At 39.1% G+C, this 23,317-nt stretch overlaps 2 protein-coding genes across 21 annotated transcripts in view; one reads left to right on the top strand and one right to left on the bottom strand.

Moving 5' to 3' along the window:
• Positions 1-23,317, bottom strand: part of BABAM2 (BRISC and BRCA1 A complex member 2) — a 452,513-nt gene that overhangs the window by 424,965 nt on the left and 4,231 nt on the right. For 6 of the 14 annotated variants that reach the window (XR_002004718.3, XR_008676775.2, XM_055377655.2 and 3 more), the window contains exons 1-2: positions 22,592-22,701; positions 18,757-18,908 (exon numbers count right to left, since the gene is read on the bottom strand). Coding sequence is in view for 12 of the 14 variants with exons in the window: in XM_055377655.2 (XP_055233630.1) it covers positions 18,757-18,884 (128 nt within the window). In the remaining 2 variants the exon portion in view is untranslated. Of the gene's footprint in view, positions 1-8,761; positions 8,835-18,756; positions 18,909-20,995; positions 21,062-22,591; positions 22,720-23,317 lie in introns of those variants that run through there. The other 8 variants (XM_055377654.2, XM_063695988.1, XM_063695986.1 and 5 more) reach the window with 5 other exon arrangements.
• Positions 22,861-23,317, top strand: part of RBKS (ribokinase) — a 110,553-nt gene continuing 110,096 nt past the window's right edge. For all 7 annotated transcript variants that reach the window (XM_004029034.5, XM_055377656.2, XM_055377658.2 and 4 more), the window contains exon 1: positions 22,861-23,176. In XM_004029034.5, the coding sequence (XP_004029083.3) occupies positions 23,088-23,176 (89 nt within the window). In that variant the 5' untranslated portion in view covers positions 22,861-23,087. The remainder of the gene's footprint in view (positions 23,177-23,317) is intronic.

The raw sequence follows: 23,317 nt of genomic DNA on the forward strand, positions 1-23,317 counted from the left end.
CTGTTGCCCCTCTGAGATAGAATTCTTAAGAAGGCCAACTCCTGGACTGTTAGAATGCAGAAATCTTTCTAGAATCGTGCTATTCAAAGAGAGCAGGTCCATGGACCAGTTCTGGTCTGTAAATTATTACTAATCCATAATAAGAAAAGTACAGAAAATGAGATAAGAATTTTAAAACTTTTACAGCAATGTGTAAGAATAAATCTGATGAATCTACTAATAAAGGAGTCAAGCCTTGTATTTCATGTCTTTTTCATTTCACTCTTCTAGCAATTCATTTTTATATTTTACAAAAGTATCAGTTGGTAACCAGCTAGATTTTTTTAATCTGTTCTTCCATCAAAGAGTTTGAAAAACACTTTTCTAAAGAATCTTTAGATGCTGAAGGTCCTTGGATATGAAGATAAGCTGCTTTACTTTGATGTCTTCTAATCTCCCTATTCATCTTGGTTTTCCCACAACAGTAACAAACATTAATTTATTTCTTTCCAAGTGTTCTTTTGATATCTCTACTAAGTTGACAGCAACATCAATATAGTTCACTGCCCAAAATTTATCATCAGGTTATCTGTCTGACTACTCAGAACCTGTAACACTATTTCATTTCCATCCAGATGTAGCTCCAACATATTCTTGGATTCATTGCTTGCAAGAAGATATTAATAAATTTGACAAGCCAGTTTGAAGGGGTCACCCAATCTTGCAACATGACTGCTGGCATAATCTGTGGCAATCTATCCTTTGGAACTTCTAAAGGTAGTATGGCTCAGTTTTAAATCCCAGGCCTTCTAAAGAGACCATCTAAAGTAATGGTCTCTCGCGTCCTGAATTCCTGCCAATCTACCTATAATTCCAATCTTCCATTTGAACTATATTGGTTCTCAGAATCCTTTTCTGACTTACATACTTTTTTAATTTCTTAAGTAAATACATACAAACATAGATATAATAAACATATTTATAAAAACCTGCCAATGACAATTCCAAAAGATACTTTTATGATGCAAAAACATGATAAATACTATTCTTTAAAAATTAAATACATTGTGCTGTGCTGTAAGAAATTATTCCACAATGCCAAGAATTATATCATTAGTTTTAGTTAAGATTTGCAAAGTCATTCAAGCTTCCAAATCCTCAATAACTTTAATAATGGAAAAAAAAAAAGAATAAGGAGTCTGCGAATGTAGGTCAAAAAGCAAATCAGTGACAGACTTAAAATAACTATATGTGTTTAATTTCTGCCCCAGTTCCAACAATGAAATTGTATTCCCTTTCCATACCCTAGTAATTGTTCAGCATTCTTTCCCAAGGTGGGAGACTGAGACTCCACAACCTTGGTTCAATGTTTGTATCTCCTAAGGCCAGTTTCTGGAATTAGGCATGGTTAAACAACGTGACAGCACAGAAGAATGGCTCTTTTCTTTGAGTGGCTAAAAGCTTGGGGGTTAGTGGGTATAGTGTAGGCAAAGTAGTGGTGTAGGTTTTGTGAAAAGAAGAAGAAAAGGAAAAATATGTGGAGGAGGCACGTCCTATTCCTATTCTATCTCAACATGATCTGGTTTTTATTTTTTATTATTAGATTTGTTTAAAATAATATAAACGGCTGCTAGTGGAAAATAGATCAGATCTAGAACAGTTATGAAGAGTCTAGTTAGGACTGGTTAGGAAAAGAGATGGAGTGCTGACAGTACTGAGAGAGAGAAATGGATGAACTAGAGGTCAGACAGCTTCTGAGAGGAACTGATGAGGCTTGAAGAGAGATTTGCATTTCAAGAAGTAATGACACCTTGAAGTCCATGCTCAAGATTGTGATAAGGATTTAGTTTCAGTATCTCATTTTATTTAGGAGCCCACAGCTGCACGCTTGCCTCCATTTTTCTCTACCCTTCCTTTTCTATAATCTTTTCTTCTCCCCTGATTTCCTCTTCCTATCTTATTGTCCTTCCTCTGTCTTCCTTCTTTCCCTTCAAATCCACCCCTTTCTTTCTTCCCTCCCTAACCTTCTCCTTTGCTTACACACAATATGGAACTGAAAGAATTTTAAAATATTTATTCTATTTATGAATAGTTCTTAACTTAAAATCCAGAGGGTTCAAACATGTATACATATTATACATTTGCAAAAAGACATGTAATAGAATGTTCACAATGGCACTATTCAAAATGGCACTATTCATAATACTAGTGTATTAGTCTGTTCCCACACTACTAATAAAGACATGTCCAAGACTGGGTAGTTTATAAAAGAAAGAGGTTTAATTGACTCACAGTTCAGCATGGCTGGGGAGGCCTCGAGGAACTTACAATCACAGCAGAAGGGGAAACAAACACATCCTTCTTCACGTGGTGGCAGCAAGGAGAAGTACCGAGCAAAAGGGGGAAAAGCCCCTTATAAAATCATCAGATTGTGTGAGAACTCACTATCACAAGAACAGCAGCACGGGGGTAACCACCCCCAGGATTCAATTACCTTCCACCGGGTCCCTCCCATGACAGGTGGGGATTATGGAAACTACAATTCAAGAAGAGATTTGGGTGGAAACACACCCAAACCATATCATTAGGAACTACCCAAATGCCCTTCAAAAGTACAGTAGATAAACCGTGGCATGTTACACAATGGAACTCTCATTGATCAGCCAGAAAAATGGGTGATCTACAACTATCTGCAACAATATAGAATATCACAAACATAACGCTGAACAAACGAAGCCTCACACAAAATGCCATTTTGTGCAGTATAAATTCCATTTATATATATTTTTTAAAAAGTATATTAACCTATTTTGTTAGAAGTCAGGATAGCAGTTATCCTTTCATGGGAAGAGGGGTCAGTGACTAGATGGGAGCACAAAGAGGACGTACAAGGTGCTGATAATGTTCTGGGTTTTGGGTGCTAGTTACACAAGTCTGTTCAGCTTGTGAAAATTCAATGCATTATATACTTACTTATGATTCAGTGTACTTTTCTGAATGTATACTATACCTCAATAAAAAGTTTTTAAATTTAAAAATCAATTAGTTTAAACCTTTAATGTTTAGGGGAGGGAAGTAGCAACAACTAACCTTTTTTGTTTCTCTGATGCTTTCTAATGACTTTTTTCAACCTAGGAGACAACTGTGATACACCCCTGAACCTGGAACCATGACATTACTGTCAGATCCACAGTTTTATACTTATTGTGCCAGGTCCTATGCTAGGTGGTGGAGACACAGCTGTTATGCCAGATAATGGCCTTGTCTCCTCTACTAAGGGAGACAGGCCTAACAAACAAACAATAAATAAAAGCTTGAAATTGGCAATAGGACAGATTCTGATACAGAAAATAACAAGGGAGAACTGTTATAGATGGAATGGCTTAGCTATGCAACCCTGAACAAGTCACACAACTTATTTGAGTTTCAGTTACCTCATCTGCCTTAAGGGATTATTAGAAGGATTATATGCAACAAAACGTTTCAAAGCACTTACATTACAATGAAAAATTATTAATGATAACAGCTATTGTTATATTACTGTCCTTCCTGCCAATATAGAGCTGCTTATGTTAACCAATGTCATAGCATGTTCTATACACTACTACCATAATCATAACAATGAGTGATATTTTATAAGTCACTAATTCTCAGTCAAAAGGCTTCTACTATGGGAGAAGCAGGTGCATTGGTAAATGGGTGTCCTTTGCCACAGAAGGAGATACTAGTGATACAAAGGTCTGGCTCAATTTCACCAGAGCCTTTTCTGATCTTTCTAGGGAAGAAAGCACAGAAAGATGATGCTAACAGAGGGGCAGGCTAGAGAAATTTAACCAACTGGAGAACATATATGAAGTACCTCAAATTTTGTCAAAGTGAAACTTTTGGGCATTAAAAGACATTATCAACAGAGTAAAAAGGCAACCTATGGAATGGGATGGGATACTTGCAAATCATACATCTATCTGAGAAGGAACTGATATTCAGAATCCAAAAAGAAATCATACAATGAATACCAAAAAAAACTTTTTTAATGGGCAAAAGACTTGAATAGACATTTCTCTAAAGAAGATATATAAATGGCCAAGAAGTACATGAAAAGATGCTCAAGCCTGTAATCCCAGCACTTTAAGAGGCCAAAGTGGGAGGACTGCTTGAGCCCAGGAGTTCGAGATCAATCTGGGTGACATAGCAAGACCCTATCTCTACAAAAAATAAACAAATTACCCAGGTATGGTGGCACATGCCTGTGGTCCCAGCTACTCAAGAGGCTGAGGTGGGAGGACTGCTTGAGCCTAGGAGGTGGAGGCTGCACAGTGAGCTGTGATCGCACCACTGCACTCCAGCCTGGGTGACAGAGTGAGATTCTGTCTCAAAAAAAATAATAACAATAATAATAAAGAAAAGATGCTGAACATCAGTAAACATTAGGGAAATACAAACCAAAACCACTGTGAGATACCACTACACACCCATTAGGATTACTACTATGAAAACAAAAACAAAAGCAAAGAAAAACAGAAAGTAATAAGTGTTGGTGTTGAGGAGGATGTGGAGAAATTAAAACCCTTGTGTCTTGCTGGTGGGAATGCAAAACAGTGCAGCCTCTGTGGAAAACAGTATAGCACACAGCCATAAAAAAAGAAGGAAATCACATCCTTTGCAGCAACATAGATGCAGCTGCAGGCCATTATCCTAAGTGAATTAACACAGAAACAAAAAATCAAATACTGCATGTTCTCACTTATAAGTGGAAGCTAAACACTGGGTAGACATGGACCTAAACATGGGAACAATAGACACTAGGGACTCCAAGAGAGGGGAGAAAGGAGGGAGCCAAGGGTTGAAAAACTACCTACTGGGGCCGAGCACAGAGGCTCACGCCTGTAATCCAGCACTTTGAGAGGCCAAGGTGGGTGGATGGCTTGAGTCCAAGAGTTCGAGACCAGCCTGGGCAACATGGCGCAACCCCATTTTGAAAAAAAATACAAAAAATTAGCCAGGTGTGGTAGTATGTGCTTCAGTCCCAGCTACTCAGGAGACTTGATGTGAGAGGATTGCTTGAGCCCAGGAGGTTGAGGCTGCAGTGAGCTGTGGTCATATAACTGCACTCCAAACTGGGTGACAGAGTGAGACCCGTGAGACCATAGCTCAAAAAAAAAAAATTGTTTTTAAAAAAAGAGAACCTACCTATTGAGTACTATACTCACTACCCATGTGACAGGTTCAATTCTACCCCAAACCTCAGCATCACACAATATACCCTTGTAACAAACTTGCATATGTATCCACTGAATCTAAAATAAAAGTTGAAATTATTTTTAAAAACAGAAAGAAAACAGTATAGCGGTTCCTCAAAAAATTAAACAGAATTATCATATGATCTAGCAATTCTACTTCTGGGTATATACCCAAAAAACTGAAAACAGGGACTTTAAACAGGTATTTGTACACCCATATTAATAGCATTATTCACAATAGCCAAAGATAGAAGCAACCCAAGTGTCTATCGATCGATGAATGGATAAACAAAGTGTGATATATACATACATTGAAATACTATCTAGCCTTTAAAAGGAAATTCTGACACTACAATACGGATGAACCTTGAAGATATTACGCTAAGTGAAGAAAGCCAGTCACAAAAGGGTAAATACTGCATGACTCACTTACATCAAGTGAGGTACCTAAAGTAGTCACATTCAGAGACAGATACCAGAATGGTGGCTGCCAGTAGCTGGGGGAAAAGAGAAATGGAAGTTGTTGTTTAATGGTAGAGAGTTTCAGCTTGCAAGATGAAAAAAGTTTTGGAGATATACGTCTCCAAATGCCACATTTGTGATGTACTTAATGCCAAAGATGTGTACACTTAAAAATAATGAAAACTGTAAATTCATGTTATGTATATTTTACCACATTATAAAACATAATGTGCCAAGCCCAAAATTGACCCAACATGTTAATTACTGAACCACAAAAATTTTAAAATAATGTTTTTTAAATCAAAAATTCAGGAGTCCACAGATGAAAAAAAATCATTCTGAGGGCATTACACCTACTTAAAAGTGGAACATCAAAATGCTCTCCAAAACTTCCACTTGATTCAAGGTTTGTTATCAATAAATTGGCAAGAGCAAAGGTTGAGATAAAAAATCTTCTCAGAAAACAAAAAAAAAAGATGTATTTTTCAAAAAGTCAAGAGAAGCAAGGTCAGTGGGATAAACTTAACTTTCATAACATGCCATTAGAAAGATAACCAAATTACTGAGGAAATGTGGCCCTGAATGGAAGATTACAAAATTAATTCTCAAGCAACACGGCACCAAAAAATAAAACTATTCAAGTAACATGGAAGCTGAAAAGAGGCTGTTCTACATTTCTATGTAAGCATAAGGAGACTTTTAACATACGAGTGATGGTATAAGAATAATTAATTTGGAGCCCTAAAACAAATGTATATGCATATTAACCTGTACTAAAAAAAACCCTCACCTATCTTCCAAACTCAAAGCATTTTGTAAATTTGTCATCCTAATAAAACAAAAACTAATCCAAAAATACTATCTAAAAATTGTACACAATAGAGGGGACAAAAGACAACAGTGGAAGTGATTTTTTTTTTCCTTTGAACAATGTAAAGTGGAGCCAGGAATAGACTAGATGAATTTTCTACCCACTTTTCTTTACACATTAGACTGGCTACCTCCCTTCACTTCTTCCCCTACATCAACCTCCATACCAAATGAAGTCACCCTAAAATGAAGTCATTGGAGGGCATGAAAAGCCCAAGATCAGAACCACCTAAAATCTCAGACCCCAATTTATCCTGGCACTTACTACCCCAGACTCTGGAAGCCTAGACAAAGTTCCCAAAGTGATTTCAGACTTCATTGGGTTAAGGCCAACACCACCACTTACAATCTTAAGCACAAAATACAAAAGGCCATAAAACACCATATGCAAGAGCACTTTGTAATGTTAAAAGGCTCATAAACTGTTTAATTAAAATAATTTATATTACTGTATTATACTATTATGATCACAAAAAGTCTAGACAGGCAGCTAACTACCCAGGGTAGAAAAGAATATGGGCTGGGATATGAGGAGTAAGAGGAACCCATGTTTCCTTCTGGTTAGCAATCCCAAGGAATACTTCCTGATGGACATCCTGCCCTCAGTAAAACACTTAAAATATCAACACCATGCACTGTTCACTGAGTTTCCAGATGTTCTGGTACCTAGATAAACACCCTAAGTTCCAGCCAAACTTCTTGCACATCTGTGACCCCACACACTGCCCACACTAGCAGAGTTCAACAGCCCACCGCTTATGCCCTTCATCTTCAGACAGAATTCCCTGCACTATCTATCTTAAGAGGCTTCTTCACCCCTCTGTTAACAACTGTTGCATGTATCCGCTCAAGACAATCAGTGTTCAATCTCTAATGACTGTTAAAAACTCTTAAGTTCTGTCTGCTAAAACAGCTGGCATCTTCATGCCCATTCATTTTTCAACCTAATCAAATATTCTAAGTTTCATCCACCTGCAGGGTCAGAGGAAGCCATGGTGATTTTTCTCCTACCTCCGTAGATTTGCAAAAAGCAATGAACAAGGAAAGAAGGCTGTCTCAGAATCAAAAATCTCTGGATCTCCCATCCATTTCTGCTACATGATTTCTCTGAGTTTTGTTAGATGAGAGTGAGCTCCTGTTTTGCTCTGCTTGCCTGGGTCTTATTCAATAGTTCCTGTTATACTGCTTGCACAGACACTCTTTATAGACTCCCTGATTCTAAAATAACAATGTGACAACAATAACACAGTGAAATAATAATATATCATACCACATATTATTTATTATATATCACAACATACAATAATATCACCCACCATAACATGAACATTATGACCAAGCACCACTGTAAGTGCTTTATATGAATTATCTCATTTCACCCCCATAACTACTTAATGAGGTCATTAATGCCATCCCCATTTAAGAGAAAACTGAAGCACCGAAAGGTTATGAGACCTATCAAAGGTCATTAAGCTGTAAGCAGAATTAGGATACAAACTCAGACCTCACTGACTGAAAAACCCACATGCTTACCATCACATTATCCTGCCACACAACCCCTCTAAAGATGGCTTCCTGTGTTCCAACCCCTGTCCAATCTGACTTCCAGCTTCTGCCCACACCTGACCCTCCCCAGCCAAATCTTGCTTTATTTCTTCTGGTCCTGGCTATTTTTCTTTTCTCCAAAGTCATCTTAAGTGTTCTGATAAAAGATTGTTGAACTATTGAGTAAATTTTCCCATGTATCTTCTGATTCTACCTCAATCTAACTTCTGTGTTTGCTTTCATATATGCCAATAAACAACTGAATTCCTACACAATAGCAGCTAAATGATAAAACATCTAGTAATAAAGTTAACAGTAAGCACGCAGTATGGAAGAACTGCTTTAATTGTATTGACTGCTTTCTAGGTCTGCCATACAGCTATTATTTTAGGTCTTCCCTTCCTGTATTGAATCACTTATTTTCTTGTTTTACCTTCTTGCTTTGTTGGAGCATATATTCCACTAGCATCCTAAGAAAGGGAGAAAAGGATATAAATTTTTTGAGTTCTTGAAAGTCTGAAAATGTCTAGTTTTAAATTTGATTGATAATTTGGGCAGGTACAGAAGTTGGCCCAACAGACATATTGTCATAGTTTCATGAATGCAGTATTTTATCTTATTTTTATAAGGACATTAATTATAGCTTTAAAAAAATTCTTCTGTACCTTGCATTGTCTCTGTTTTGCTCTCTGTCTTTCATGTTGATGGCTTTCCTCAGACTGATGATTCCTGGCTGTACATTTCTGTTAAAGAATGCATTTCTAACATGAAAATTTGAAGCCCTTTATACATGGGTGTTGTCAACGACTGAGTTTCACTGTAGTGTTATCAGGCAGCATTCTGGCCTTTTTATTGGAGGACTGCCAGATTGATTATCTGGAGGTCTTTCTCTGGGACCATAAAATAAAATGTGCCCATATGGATGCATATATTCCTATGTATCAGCAAAATTTTAATTACTGGGCCAAGAAGTATGCAAATTTAAGACTTTTGATGTATAGTAGTCCCCCCTTATCTATGGTTTTGCTTTCAGTGATTTCAGTTACCCTTGGCCAACCCTGACCCTTGGTCAAGAAAACGCAATGTTTGGTCTGAAAATATTAAATGGAAAATTCCAGAAACAATTCATAAGTTTTAAATTGCATGCTGTTCTGAGATTGTTCTCACACCTTCCAGCTCTGTCCCGCCTAGGACATGACTCATCCCTCTGTCCAGCATAACTGTCTACACTACCCACCCATTAGTCACTTAGTCGCTGTCTTGGTGATCAGATCAACTGCCTTGGTACAGCAGTGCTTGACTTCAAGTAATCCTTATTTTACTGAATAAAGTGCTTCGGGAAAGCACAAGAGTAGTGATGCAGGCAATTCGGATACACTAACAACAAGCCATAAAGTGCTTCCTTTAAGGAAAAAGGTAAATGTTCTTGACTTAATAAGGAATGAAAAAAAAATATGCTGATGTTGCTAAGACCTAACATAAGAACAAATCTTCTAACCATGAAATTGTGAAGAAGGAAAAAGAAATTTGTGCTAGTTTTGCTTTGCACCTCAAATTGCAAAAATAACAGCTACAGCATGTGCTACGTGCTCAGTTGAAACAGAAAAGGCATTAAATTTGTGGGTGGAAGACACCAACATAAACGTGTTCTGACTGACAGCAACAGAGTTCCATCAGAGGTTTCAGGCATCTACTAGGGGAGGTCTTGGAACATATCCCCTAATGAGAAGGGGGAACTACTATATTCATCTATTTCATGATTCAACTTAAATCTCAGTTCCTCAGAGAGAGCTTCTCTAACCTTCAATTCTCAATTTGCCTCTCATCAGGGTAATCTCTCTTCATTTCTCTTTCTCAATTAATTAAAAAGAAGTTTTTTTGTTAACTAAATTATGGTATGTTTCCTAATGAAACAGTATACAACTATTTAAATGAGGTTACAAAAACGTATGTAGAACACAGGGTTAAGCAAGACAATTTTTAAGAATTAGAACAAGATGGAAGGGGGGAATTTGTCCTACTGGCTATCATGACATTTCACAAGACTGTAATAGTTAAGAAAGTATGGAACTGGCACAAGGACAATGAGGCTGACTGACCAAAACAGAAAGCCTGGCAACAGGCCCATGTGTGATATAAACTTGACATCCATGGGCAAGGATGGCCTTCTCAATAAATGAGGCTAGGTCAACCAATTATCCATACGGTGGGGGGGTGGGGGAGACAATATCTCTATCTCCTTCCATATTACAGAAAAAATAAATTCCCATTTAAAGACCAAAAAAGGAAACAGGAAAACTTTAAAATTCTTAAACAAAGATGTGTGACTTTTGGATAGGCCCAGATTTCTTAAAACTCTCTTTCTCTCTCTCTCTCTCTCACACACACACACACATACACACAAACACACACACACACGTGCACACAGGCACATATATTCAAATCTAAAAAAGAAAATACTATAGAATATAACTTCATCAAAATCAAAACTCTTGGATGTCAGGAGCACTAAAATAAGAATATATGCCACAGACTTTGTGCAGATATTTGTAATACATGTAATTACCAAAAGATCAGTATCCAAAATACACAAAGAATGCTTTAAAATCTATAGAAATATACAAACAATCCACTTAAAAGACGAACAAAGGATATCCCAAAGGAAGAAATCTGAATTGCCAATAAGCATATTAAAAGACTTTTCACCACAATAGCAATCACAGAAGTGCAAATTAAAACCATAATGAGATACCAGGTCGCATCTCATCAGCTTGGCAAAAATATAAGTTTGACAATATCAAGTACTGGTGAGGCTACAGAATAGTAGAAACTCATTTCTGATGGAAGGAAAATGATTCAATCTGGCAATATCTAATAAAATAGAAGATGTATACACCTTAAGAGCTAGTAATTCTATTTCTAGGAATATACCTTTGATGGGTAGCTTTCAAAGTTTTGATCATCACACATATTTTCATTATGACCCAGTATACACATACTTACTTATTTAACCGAAATGAAAATTCACAAAACAGTGCTTATTCTTACTGTCACACATTTTGAGAGTTTCCATTTTGTTCTCATTCATTTTTTAATGTTGGGTGACTCACTCAATTGATTTTACAACCACTAATGGGTAAATAAACTCAGTTCAAAAAACTGTCCCAGAAAATATTCTCATACATATTTTCTTGTGCACATGTGAGAGAATGTTCACTGTGGCACTCTTTGTCAAAAAAATAATTTAAACAGTGTAACAGTCAATCAGCAGAAGAATGAATTTAAAATTAAGGGCATATTCACACAATGGAATACAAAATATCAGCACAAAGGAAAGAACCAAAGCTGTAAATATCAACACAGATAAATCTCATTAACTTTATACTAAGTAAAATGGTCAAGATATAGATGAATATATATAGTATATCATTTGTACAAACTTTTTAAACACGCAAAATAATACTGTTGAGGAATATATTTATGTATAATGAATACATAAAGTATGAAGACAGGCGTGGGGAAAAAGGGGAATGAGATCAGGGAAAAGTACAGAAAAGTTAAGTGAACAACTAAATCTAAATTATTAAAAACTGCCCATCTTCAGACGAGATTGGGCGCAATCAAGGTGGTATGGCCATAGACAAAAATTAAACTATTGCCTCCCAGGGCAGCAGCTTCCTTCCAGACACAAGGCTAATGAAGATTCAGATTGCCAGTTAGAGAGACTCATGCAGCCAAACTGAGATCAGTCTTCAAAGCTTACAGCACTCATCCTTTAAAAGTGTTCTGTCTATTTAGTAATCAAGTACTTACACTGAGTATCTATTTTTAACTAAGTAATGAAATTCAGAACATGGACAAAAAAATGCAATAGGTAGTTGTGGGCGGATGAGATGTCACAGCAGATGCCCCAAACACAGCCATGTGCCAGTAAGGTTGAGTCACTGCAATATGCTGAAAAAAGATACTGAGGCTCAGCTGCCACAGGTTGCAGTGAGCCCTCTCTGCTTTCCTCACTGTTGTATTTGCCAGGCATCATTCCAGAATGCTGAACAGACACTTAGACATTTTCAAGATTAGAAAAATCACTAAAAATGACAAAATATGGCATCTTACAAATAGCACATGCTTGTGATCAAATTAACACAGAGCAAAGAACTAATAAACAGTAAGCTCATGGAATAATTCTCTAAAATTAATAATTTGGTCCCTTCAGATCTCAGTCTGTATTTTACCTGCAAGAGTAAATCCAGTATTAGATAATACACTTTACTATAATTTCCTTTTTTTTTTTTTTTTTTTGAGACAGAGTCTCGCTCTGTCGCCCAGGCTGGAGTGCAGTGGAGCGATCTCGGCTCACTGCAAGCTCCACCTCCCGGGTTCACGCCATTCTCCTGCCTCAGCCTCCCGAGTAGCTGGGACTATAGGCACCCGCTACGATGCCCGGCTAATTTTTTGTATTTTTAGTAGAGACGGGGTTTCACCGTGTTAGCCAGGATGATCTCGATCTCCTGACCTTGTGATATGCCCGCCTCGGCCTCCCAAAGTGCTGGGATTACAGGCGTGAGCCACCACGCCCGGCCTACTATAATTTCAAAAATGTCAACTCATTTCAGGGAATGTCATTAAAAAGAATTATGCATAACAGAAAGTAAGCAATACACTATCAGGCCAATAAAAATCCTTCCAAACCACAAGAACAAACCACTTTGATACCCAAAACAAGTAGTTTCTCAAGGAAAACATCTAACTCATTCATTCATCCATTCAAATCCTACTTACTACATTACATGTGAAAAGTACCAAGATAGATCTTAAGGAGGTATAAACATAAATTAAACAAGAACTTGGCCCTTAAGATACTGATGGGTCTAGCAATGGAGTTTAGAAACATACACAGTCTTATTAAGTAAGGTAGAAAAATCTAGGTACCATAAGAGAAATATATATGAATTGCTATTTAAAAAAAAAAAAAGAAATCTTGCTTCGATTAGCTTCTTGCCTATTTCTCCTATGAACCAGATCTAGAATATAGATACTTAGACCTTATCTCTTCCAGGCCAAGTGGCTACATGTAATAAGACTGGTTCTTGTGACCTTTAAAAATTGTCTCCTTGTTTTATACTTTTATTTATACTGTGTCCTATAGGGTATACCTCTTCGAGTTAATAGAAATTAGACATGTAGATCCTACCACTCATAACTGTGTCTGCTGAAGATCTAAAAGAAAGGAATGCCAAATGACACACCAAAAAGAAGCCATTCTTTTCCCTAACTCTGTCATTGTTTTGTTACAGAAACGAGAAATTCACACTTCGGCTGATGGAAGGATTGAAGAAGGAATTGTTAATGAACTTCTAAAGAACTTCCCTGAATCTTTCAGACAAGTACTACATAAAAGGCATCAATAACGTTCCAGATTAACAAGGTCTTTCATATCATTTTATGAATGTGGGTAGAGGTATTTTTATTTCTTTTTTGAAGCTAATGAAAGTAAATTCCATACATATTAAATGTCATTAAATGCCATGTCACATATTTTTCAGGCAGTTAATCCAGAAAAAGCTAGGACTAGGCCAGGCACAGTGGCTCACGCCTGTAATCCCAGCACTTTGGGAGGCCAAGGTGGGTAGATCACCTGAGGTCAGGAGTTTGACACCAACCTAGCCAAGATGATGAAACCCCATCTCTACTAAAAATACAAAAAATTAGCCAGGCATGGTGGCGGACGCTGTAGCTACTCAGGAGGCTGAGGCAGGAGAATCGCTTGAACCCAGAAGGCAGAGGTTGAGGTGAGCCAAGATCGCGCCATTGCCCTCCAGCCTGGGCAACAAGAGCGAAACTCTGTCACGAAAAAAAAAAAAAACACTAGGACTAGTGGATTCATTTCAAATTTGTCATCAGATCCCACTATTGGCACTTAAATCTTCAACTAAACATTCAGGAATTTGAGAACACCCAAAAGGGAATCTGTGAAAAAGAAGCAACAAGACTTTATGCTGAAAAACGTAACTGGTTTCTCAGGATACTGATACAAAGAGTAAGAATTTCAGGTTGATATCACTTTACATATACCAGTCACCAGTCCACTAGCCATCAGGCCCCTGTCAGGTCTTCATTACCTCTGAAAAGAATGTCTGTGACATGCTAAAAAAGAAAGATTTATTTCTATGTCCTATATATTCAGGTCAATGAACATTCCTGGTTGATGGGTTGGTTTTATTTTTTTTCTTTATTTTTGTTTAGAGAAGGGGTCTAGCTTTGTTGCCTAGGCTGGTCTCAAACTCCTGGGCTCAAGTGATCCACCTGTCTCAACCTCCCGAGTAGCTGGGAATACAAGCATGTACCACCGTGCCCAGCTCAGGTTGTTTGGTTTTTTTTTTTTTAATGACAGCTTTACTGAGATGTAATTTACATACCATAAAATCACTGTGAAGTGTGCAATTTGATCATTCTTCATATATTCCCAAAGCTATGCAACCTTCACCACTATCTAATTTTACAACATTTTTGTTACTCCAAAAAGAAATCCCTCACTCAAGCAGTCCCTTCTGATTCCCCCAGCCTCTGGCACCCACTAATTTACTTTCTGTCTCTATGGATTAGCCTATTCTAGACACGTCACATAAACGGAATCACATACTATGTGACCTTTTGTAATGAGCTTCTCTCACTTAGCACAATGTTTTCAAGGTTCATCATGTTGTACTATGAATCAGTACTTCACTACTTTTTATGGTTAAATAATATTCTATTTTTGATATGCCAAATTTGTTTATCCATTCATCACCTGATAGACATTTGAGTTGTTTTTGCAGGACTTTTGACCTGCAAAAACCTCAGTCATCTAATCTGATTGTCCATTTTATGGATAAAAAATTGAGATCCAGTGAGAAAATGGGAACTGCCTCTGGCTACGCAGACTTAAGACTATCAATGGACATCTGAAATGCCTTCTTTTCTCCAAGCTCACCCCATTCCAATAAAAGAAGAAAATCCTTAATGTGTTTGTTCCTAGCAGTAAAATGCAAGATAGGCTAGGTCCAGAAGACCTGAGGTGGGAAGGAAAAGAAAATAGGATTAGGCGCAGTCTTGCTGAACCAAAGGAACTTATGAAAAGACCAACAGTTTTAAACCTTCAAAAACACAGAAAAAAAGAGATGAGCACAATGCAGACATAAAGATGTTATTTTTAATCAAAGAAGGAAAGAAACATGAAAGTGTGGGAAAACCTGAAGAGTTACTCTGAAATATCCAGTGATCCATTTGAAAATCTTTTTATTCTCAGACCCAGAAGAAAAATATACTGATTTAAAGATCCCAGAAAGAGGAAATCAAAGTCAAAACCACAAACTGAGAAGAAATGAGCACAGTAAAGGAAGTACATCACTCTACTTTCTGCAGGCCAAAAATTACAGTGAGGGAAACTGGAAAATACCCTCTTGAGATCTGATCTTGATGACTTCAATTACAGATGGAGTCCATTTAAAGAAAGCATTTTGTAATTTAGGAGGCTCCAATCTTTATCTAGATTGTCTATAATAATGTGGAAATTCAGACTGAATGAATCCTATATACAGTCTCTATTTCAGAATCCCCACTTCCTACCACCATTTATAAGCTGGGGAAGTCTGTCTGAGCACCAGGCCTGCTGCTTGACTAAATGGCAAAAATTCTAAACCAGTAAAAATCAACAAAAAAAAAACCCTAAAAAGTCACTTTCCAATCCCTGGCTTATCTAAGGATGAGAGTTAATTTATAAATCCCCTAATGTGTATAGTTAACTTTTAGAAGAAAAAAAAAAAAAGTTAAAGCTGTCTTCTTATCAACTCCACCAGAGTTCTTTCTACCAAATCCTCTTGCCTCAACAAAAAAGCAGCTAACCTAACACTAGCAAAATGGCTAGTAAATAGTAAATGCTCCATAAGTATTTGATTAATGAAATTGAAGATAATATCAGATGTTTTCAAAAGCATCCTACTATTCCAAAGAAGTGTCTTAGTTTTTTATCTTACCACTAAAGAACGTTAACTCAGTATTCTTATACCCAAGTCTTTAGCTTGGTCAAACAACAGCAAGGTGTGTAGATGGCAAAAGGCAAACAGTCTAACAAGGAGAAAGCAGAAAGAGAATCAAGAATACAACATTTCTGCTTTTACTGCTGCTGCCACCACTGCTAACATCCCTCCAAACCCAGCACTGCATGCTTGTCTCATAGTCCATCCTGTTACCCAAATGGTCCCACAGCAACCTCATGGCACCATCATGAATGGAGACACACAAGGGCACCATTCACTGTGACAAGACACTGACATGCACATTGCTTTGCCTCCTGCCAGACTACGGGATGCAGAGATGGTGCAGACCGAGGACCTTGAAAAATCAGCTTCATGTGACATCATAGTGGACATGTGTGAAAAGTACTACCCACAGAGACACTGATATGACCATCACCAGAGATCTTCCACAGAGACCACGAGCTCCCTGTCACCTGGGAAGCAATGGCGGACCCAGCTGAGCAATGTGGACCCAGTTGGGCACAAGCTGCTCCAGACCCAGCTGGGCACAAGCTGCTGGCCCAGTTGCTGGAGCCTAGTGAAGAGGAAAATATGGTGTGCATCCTCTATGACAAGATGTACAAGAACTTCATGGAGGAGGTGGACACAATAGATAATGAGACCTACCAGTGGAAGAAGGGGAAACTTTGACATACCCTAACCACTAGCCTGAATGCTGGCTCAACTTAATCCCACCTGGAACCAGCCCAACCAAGGTAGGGTTCAAGTATGTGATGGATCTAACTCTTAGAGAAGAGTTTCTGCAGAGACTAGGCTTCTATTGGTACATCTGGCTGCCAGACTGGGGCCTGGGGCCCTGGCCCAGTGATTCCAGGTGCACCTAAGTGGAGAGAGATGGGAAATGGCAAAAGGTGGATGCCCTTGAAAGGAACAACTCTACCACCTGGAATCTAGGCTGCCCCTACCCCAGCCATCATCTTTGTTATCTATACTGACCAGACTAGACAATAGTAGTACAGTGTGTGCCTGAGGAGCCCCACTCATTCTAAAGCTAGCTGCCCCTGCTCAAGCCATGGTGGCTTCTTCAGGAGGCCCTATACCAGGTCAGTGAGATTCCTGGCTGCATCTTTGTCCATATCAACAGCTTCATTTGTGGATGCCATATCCAAGAAGGTACCTTGAGCATGGCCCCTGCAAACTTGCCCTAGTGCCCAATACCTATGCTTCCCACAAATCCCAGAGTCCAGTGAAATTTCCTCCATCTTAAAAAAAAAGGCAACATTTCTAGTAAGAAAGGACTCAAAAATGATGGGGATATGTCAAAAAGACCCAAAAGCCACTTGATAGCACTCCCAATGACAAAAAGCTGGAGCAACTGACCAACAAAATAAATGATAATAATATTTAATTTATAACCCACAGAGGAAAATAAATACCTAAAAATTCATACTGGCATAAGTAAATAACTGAATAAATAAATAACTGAAGGAGAAGGAAGAGTGTTTCTTTACAGTAGAATTCAAATTAATAAATGGGGAGGAATGAGAAAAAGAGAAAAAGCACACTTAGACAAGCACCAGAGTAGTAATAGTTATAGGCAAGAATCATCCATGGATGCTGAAATTAATGGACAAAAGGATGATGAGAAACCGGGTATTTGCAAAGTCTCAAAGCATCACTCAGCAAAATACAGTACTTAACTAATTACAAGGAGAAAAATCAGTTAACTTTACAGTGATCACTTAACCAAGTTATCAAAGTTAACTTAGTAGTAAAAAGGCATATGGATATCATATATTCCCTGATCTGATGCATTGAGGATGGTACAACAACACATCTGTACTACACTTGGGAAAAAAACATATTTTTCACTCTAATGAAAAGAAAACATTAGACAAACCCATGTGGGTGCACATTTTACAAAATAAGTAGCCAGTACTCTTTAAAAGTGTCAATGTCATGATAGGCAAAGAAAAATTGAGGAACTGTCACTGTTGGGGAGACTAAGGAGACATGATGATTGGATCCTGGAACAAAAAAGGCATTAATGGAAAGACTGGCAAAATTCAAATAAGACCTGTAGAACAATTAACAATATTATAACAATGCTAATTTCCTGTAGTATTTTTGTAGCTTTTTTGTAAATCTAAATTTGTTTCAGGAAAAAAAAATCTGTTTTTTAATGCAACATTTCTAGGTGTGAGATCTTGCTGTTTCAACCCCATTGTGAGAAATGACCCATTTTGGCTAGCTATTATAATTTTCATATTAAGAGAGTTTACCAAATGGTATCAGATTCAGAATATGTTTGTTGCTGGACTGCAGCAAACACAATAAGAAAACAAGCCAATGAATGAAAAACACACTTTTAAAACTCTGACGGCATGCTCTTCACAAAGAAAAAACAGAAAAAAAGACATGAACATTCTAGTCATAAAACAATGGTCCACAACACAAATAAAATAACCTGAAACATAAAATGTCAAGAACTGAACAAAACCAACTGAATCAACATATGATGAGATGATGACTTGGCGGGTTTCTGTGGCGGTCAATTTTTATGAGTCTGGTAAGGAAGGGCTGTCATTAGGTAAAGGTTGAATTGGTTCTGGTACATTGACTGAATTCATTCTGGTACATACCCAGATTTTAAGTCAGTTATCCTCAAACAGTTTGTAGCATCCAGTCCCACTTTTCCATTCCGGACCACGCTAGATATGAAAGGGGAGAGCATTGGAGATATTCGGTTCAAGGCCACTTCTGGGGACATTTTAACTTGACTTGTAAATCACCACTGAAAGCAGAAGGAAAGAATAATGATCAGGGCTTACAAATGGACTAGATACAACACTCTGCCTGAAAACTGGACAGCATACAGCAGTTCCTCTTGCATGAATAAATAATTCATTTCCCATCTCTAGCGCAGCCTCTTCCAATGATCCTCCAGAAGAAACCACCTCACTGCTGCTCAGCTACTCAGGACTGGGACTACATCACTGCTTTTCAGGAACAGAAGGAACTCCTGAAATACAATTCCCTCTTCCTTCCCAAAGCTGATTTCTACACTGCCACACTCTACTCAAAGTGGTCCCACTCTATCTCACAACTGACTCGTTCTACCTTAGTTGAGTCCAAGGAGCCCTCGCTAACAATCCTCTATCCCAACACAAAAACACACACATCACTGAGTTAGCAATCTCTCCCTGTGTGTCCCCACAAGGAGTAAAAACTTGATGGATAATACCATATACCAACAGGCTGACCTGCTTGAAGCTATTACTTACTAGAAATTATTTACTGCTGATATATCTTTCTTTTTTTTTTTTTTTTTTTTTTTGCAAGAGAGTCTCACTCTGTTGCCAGGCTGGAGTGCAGTGGCGCAATCTCGGCTCACTGCAAACTCCGCCTCCCGGGTTCAAGTGATTCTCCTGCCTCAGCCTTCCGAGTAGCTGGGACTACAGGCACATGCCACCACGCCCAGCTAATTTTTGTATTTTTAGTTGAAACAGGGTTTCATCAGGTTGGCCAGGATGGTCTCAATCTCTTGACGTCATGATCCACCCACCATGGCCTCCCAAAGTGCTGGGATTACAGGCGTGAGCCACCGCGCCCGGCCTATTGCTGATACACCTTTCTTAATACCTTTGCGTCCACAGTGTAGTATAACTACCCGCTTACGTGATCTCTTCCCTGCAGGGTCTATGTTTTGAATCCCCAGGGTTTAACAGAAATACCTGGCACATGCTAAACACTCAATAAACATTTTTTAATAAATAAATGAGTAAGGGGACAAAAGTTAGAGAAATATTTCAGTATGGAGAGAAGATAATGTGCCCCCTCCCCAGAATTTGGTAGGGGAATAGATATAACAAAATCCAAGGGATAGATAAAACAAAAATCTACTTGACAATTAAATTATGAAAACATACATCTATGCAGCTATCAAGCAACACAGACTAACATGGATCTTAAGGTATTTGACTTTAAGGCACTAAGTCCTTACACTTAAAACCACAAAAGTAGAACCAATACATCATATCTAAATTATCTGGAAACTCATAGGGCTGGGGGAGGGAGTACACGAATTCTTCTTAATAGATTTCTAAATGAAAGCCTCTTCCTTCAGAGGAAAAAGTCGATTCAAATGATCGTTTCCTTCCTCAATTTTAAAGAATAATGACACATCAAAAGAAAATTAATTTCCAGCAAGTTACCAGTAAATGATGCTCTGGTTCTATTTTCATACATTATACCACATGAAAACTTACAAGTCCTTGCTAAAATAAATGTTGAAAATTAGAACCTGTTTCAGTTTATTATTTCAGATAGTAAGTAATAAATTTATTTGCTAATTTGATAGCTCAAAAAATAATAACACTTTGACCCTATATAGTGATGACAACCGGAAGTATCTTCGAGATTAACACCTCTATATTCATACTTCAGTTCTAAAATCATCCTTTTTGTAAATATAAAACAAGCTCTTCTTCTGACCGCTTAACAGATGACCGCCCCCTGACTAGTCTCTCATTTCAAAGTAAGACTAAACATCTAACACTGTACTACCAATCATAAAAATCATGTACTTTTTTAAACGTTTTTATCACTTACAAGGAGCGCCCATATATATTACTGCAGTTGATCTTCACAAGCCTGAGGTAGTAAAGAATTTTAATTCCCAGTTTGCAGATAATATGGGTAATTATTATAATTTGATTCTGAACAGTATACTAATCCACATCATAATTTTGAAGCCTATTTTTTTCTATTCGCCAACATTTCCACCTTCATGTCTATGTCACAATTCTTGAAGGGATGCTTATCAAAGTCATATGCTAAGTACAAATATACCTATCTTATAAAAAAGCAAAAGGGTCTCACCTATATTACAGAATTGTTCTTCTGTGTTTTTCCCCACAGTACCTATTATTACTTTATCTCTTGCTTCTACAAAAGAAGGAAACAGAACCAACACATTCTAGACACCTATCTACCCATTATCAGGCATTATATTACTCATCTCTATCTGTAATTTCATTTACATCTCCCCAACTCTGTTCCCTGAGAACAATAATTGTTCCCATTTGACAAGTGGAAGCTAAAGAAACTTGACAAATAGAAAATTAAAGCTCAGCAAAATAAAGTAACTTGTTGAATGTTGGAAGCTGGAGGATCAGAATCCAAATCCGGATTCTCCAAGTCCACTATACCCATCTTTCTCTCAAATAAACATTGATAACTTCTATCACCAAAGAGAAAAGCATCAAGGTGATTTTGTAAAGCGTATATCTTATAAAATGTGAACAGACAAAAAGTAACAAATTTAAACAAATGATTGCTTTACCACTAGAAACAAACTGGACTATTGCTGACCTACTGCTGAACCTGGTCTGAGTGATTCACTAGTCAAATGTTAAAGGGAACAACCTTGCTCTAGAAGCCAAACCATACTAAGTGACAACAATACGTATTAATTCAGCAATGGTCGTGACTTTAAAATGACACCTTAGGGAATGAATTCTCTTTATTTCCAGGGCAGCCATAATGCTATTTTTTAACAGTGCAAGGTTTCACGCAGTATTAAAATCTATTTCAACCATGAGGAGGTGTGACTTCTCTGAAAAAAAAGGGGGGGGTGGGGAGTGGAATACAATGACTCCAAAATCAGAAGTCACTTAGCCAAAAACACTGGCCCTTTGGTGCAGAGAACCGGGAGTCACCACCGGTAGTAACTCTTACGCATGGCAGCACTATAATACACCCCAGATATACAAATATTTATGGTGGTCAGAGTCCCCTGAATGCTACTCCTGCAATTTGTATTTCCTGATTTTGACGTATTGCAAAAGGAAAATGCAAAATTACAATTTTTGCAAGGGTCTGCTACCCCAAAATAAAGTTACAAAAGGTCCTTTGATGAGAGGCCTGGGGATTACAAAGTCGTCTAAAGCACCATCCAGGTTCTTGCAATTAAAATGAGATGACAAACACGGAAACATGTGCCCTGCTGACGTCATGGAACGGAAAGGGGTGGCATCCTGCTGCGTCACGTCGACGTCATACAGCGCACGAGGGAAGTTACACTGGGGAAGCAATTTCCCCCAAGGGGCAACATTTGAGAAAAACAAGTTAGCTCAGACCCGAAGAATGACCACCCCACTCTAGGGGACGTCTTAAAAAGGGACACTCTCCCCTCTTCCAAACTGTATGATTCCCCTCATCAGGCAACAAGGAACTAATACTCGGGGTTTACAGGGACGAGGGGATGGGCCAGATACGGAGAAAGAGACGCCTCTGGCCTTGGGGGCTCGTTCTTGAGGGAATCAGCGTGATGGGGATGAGAAGGGCATCTTTGGAACGGGGGCCTTCTCCATAGGAAGAGGAGGCGAGTCCCCTGGCCATATTTAAACCACAGTTCTCCACGCCACCTGTGCGACTCGGGATCCAACCTCCCCGCACCAGCCCCAGTCCAGGTACCTGGAACTTAGTCCGATCGGTAACCGGCGACTACGTGGGGTACAGGTACCCGAGCGCGCCCCCGACCGACGCACCGACCTGCGCGCGCGCCGCGGGCAGGATGCGTGCGCACTCCCCGGACGTCCCGCCCCGCCCCCTCTGCGCCCCGGAGCTGGGCGGCGTGCGCGCCCCCGCGCCGCGCCGAGCCGGGCGCTCGGAAAGGCGTCCCCGCGGTGCCTGAGAGTTCCTTCCTCAGCGCCTGCCCCGTGAGTGGCGAGGAGCGCGGAGTCTCGCCATATCAGGAGGGCCCTGTTACGTGAGGCTGTGCACGGAGACTATTCCAGGAAGAAGAGGGGACACTTGGTGGGCGGGGTGATTTCGGGCAGTCAGGTGGGCGACCCGCGTAGGCGTCTGAAAGGCCCGCGTCGTTAGGGAGGGCAGGAGTGGCGTCTCTGGTTACGGGGTCGGGCAAAGGGCAGAGGTCACCGTCCAGGTTGGACTGCAGCACCTTTGAGCGATGGCGGCGTCTGGGGAACCCCAGAGGCAGTGGCAAGAGGAGGTGGCGGCGGTGGTAGTGGTGGGCTCCTGCATGACCGACCTGGTCAGGTTAGTCCGGGGCCAGTTACTCAGTCTGCGGCTCGGGGGAGGAGGCGTGCCGTGCGCTATGCGCCCAGTGGAGCTCTTGGGCGCTGGGTCTCCAGGGATAGACAGTGCTAGCTTTGGGTATGAGCTGCAGGTTTTCGAAGC

The sequence above is a fragment of the Gorilla gorilla genome, chromosome 12 (assembly GCF_029281585.2).
Source record: "Gorilla gorilla gorilla isolate KB3781 chromosome 12, NHGRI_mGorGor1-v2.1_pri, whole genome shotgun sequence".
NCBI classification, from domain to species: domain Eukaryota; kingdom Metazoa; phylum Chordata; class Mammalia; order Primates; family Hominidae; genus Gorilla; species Gorilla gorilla.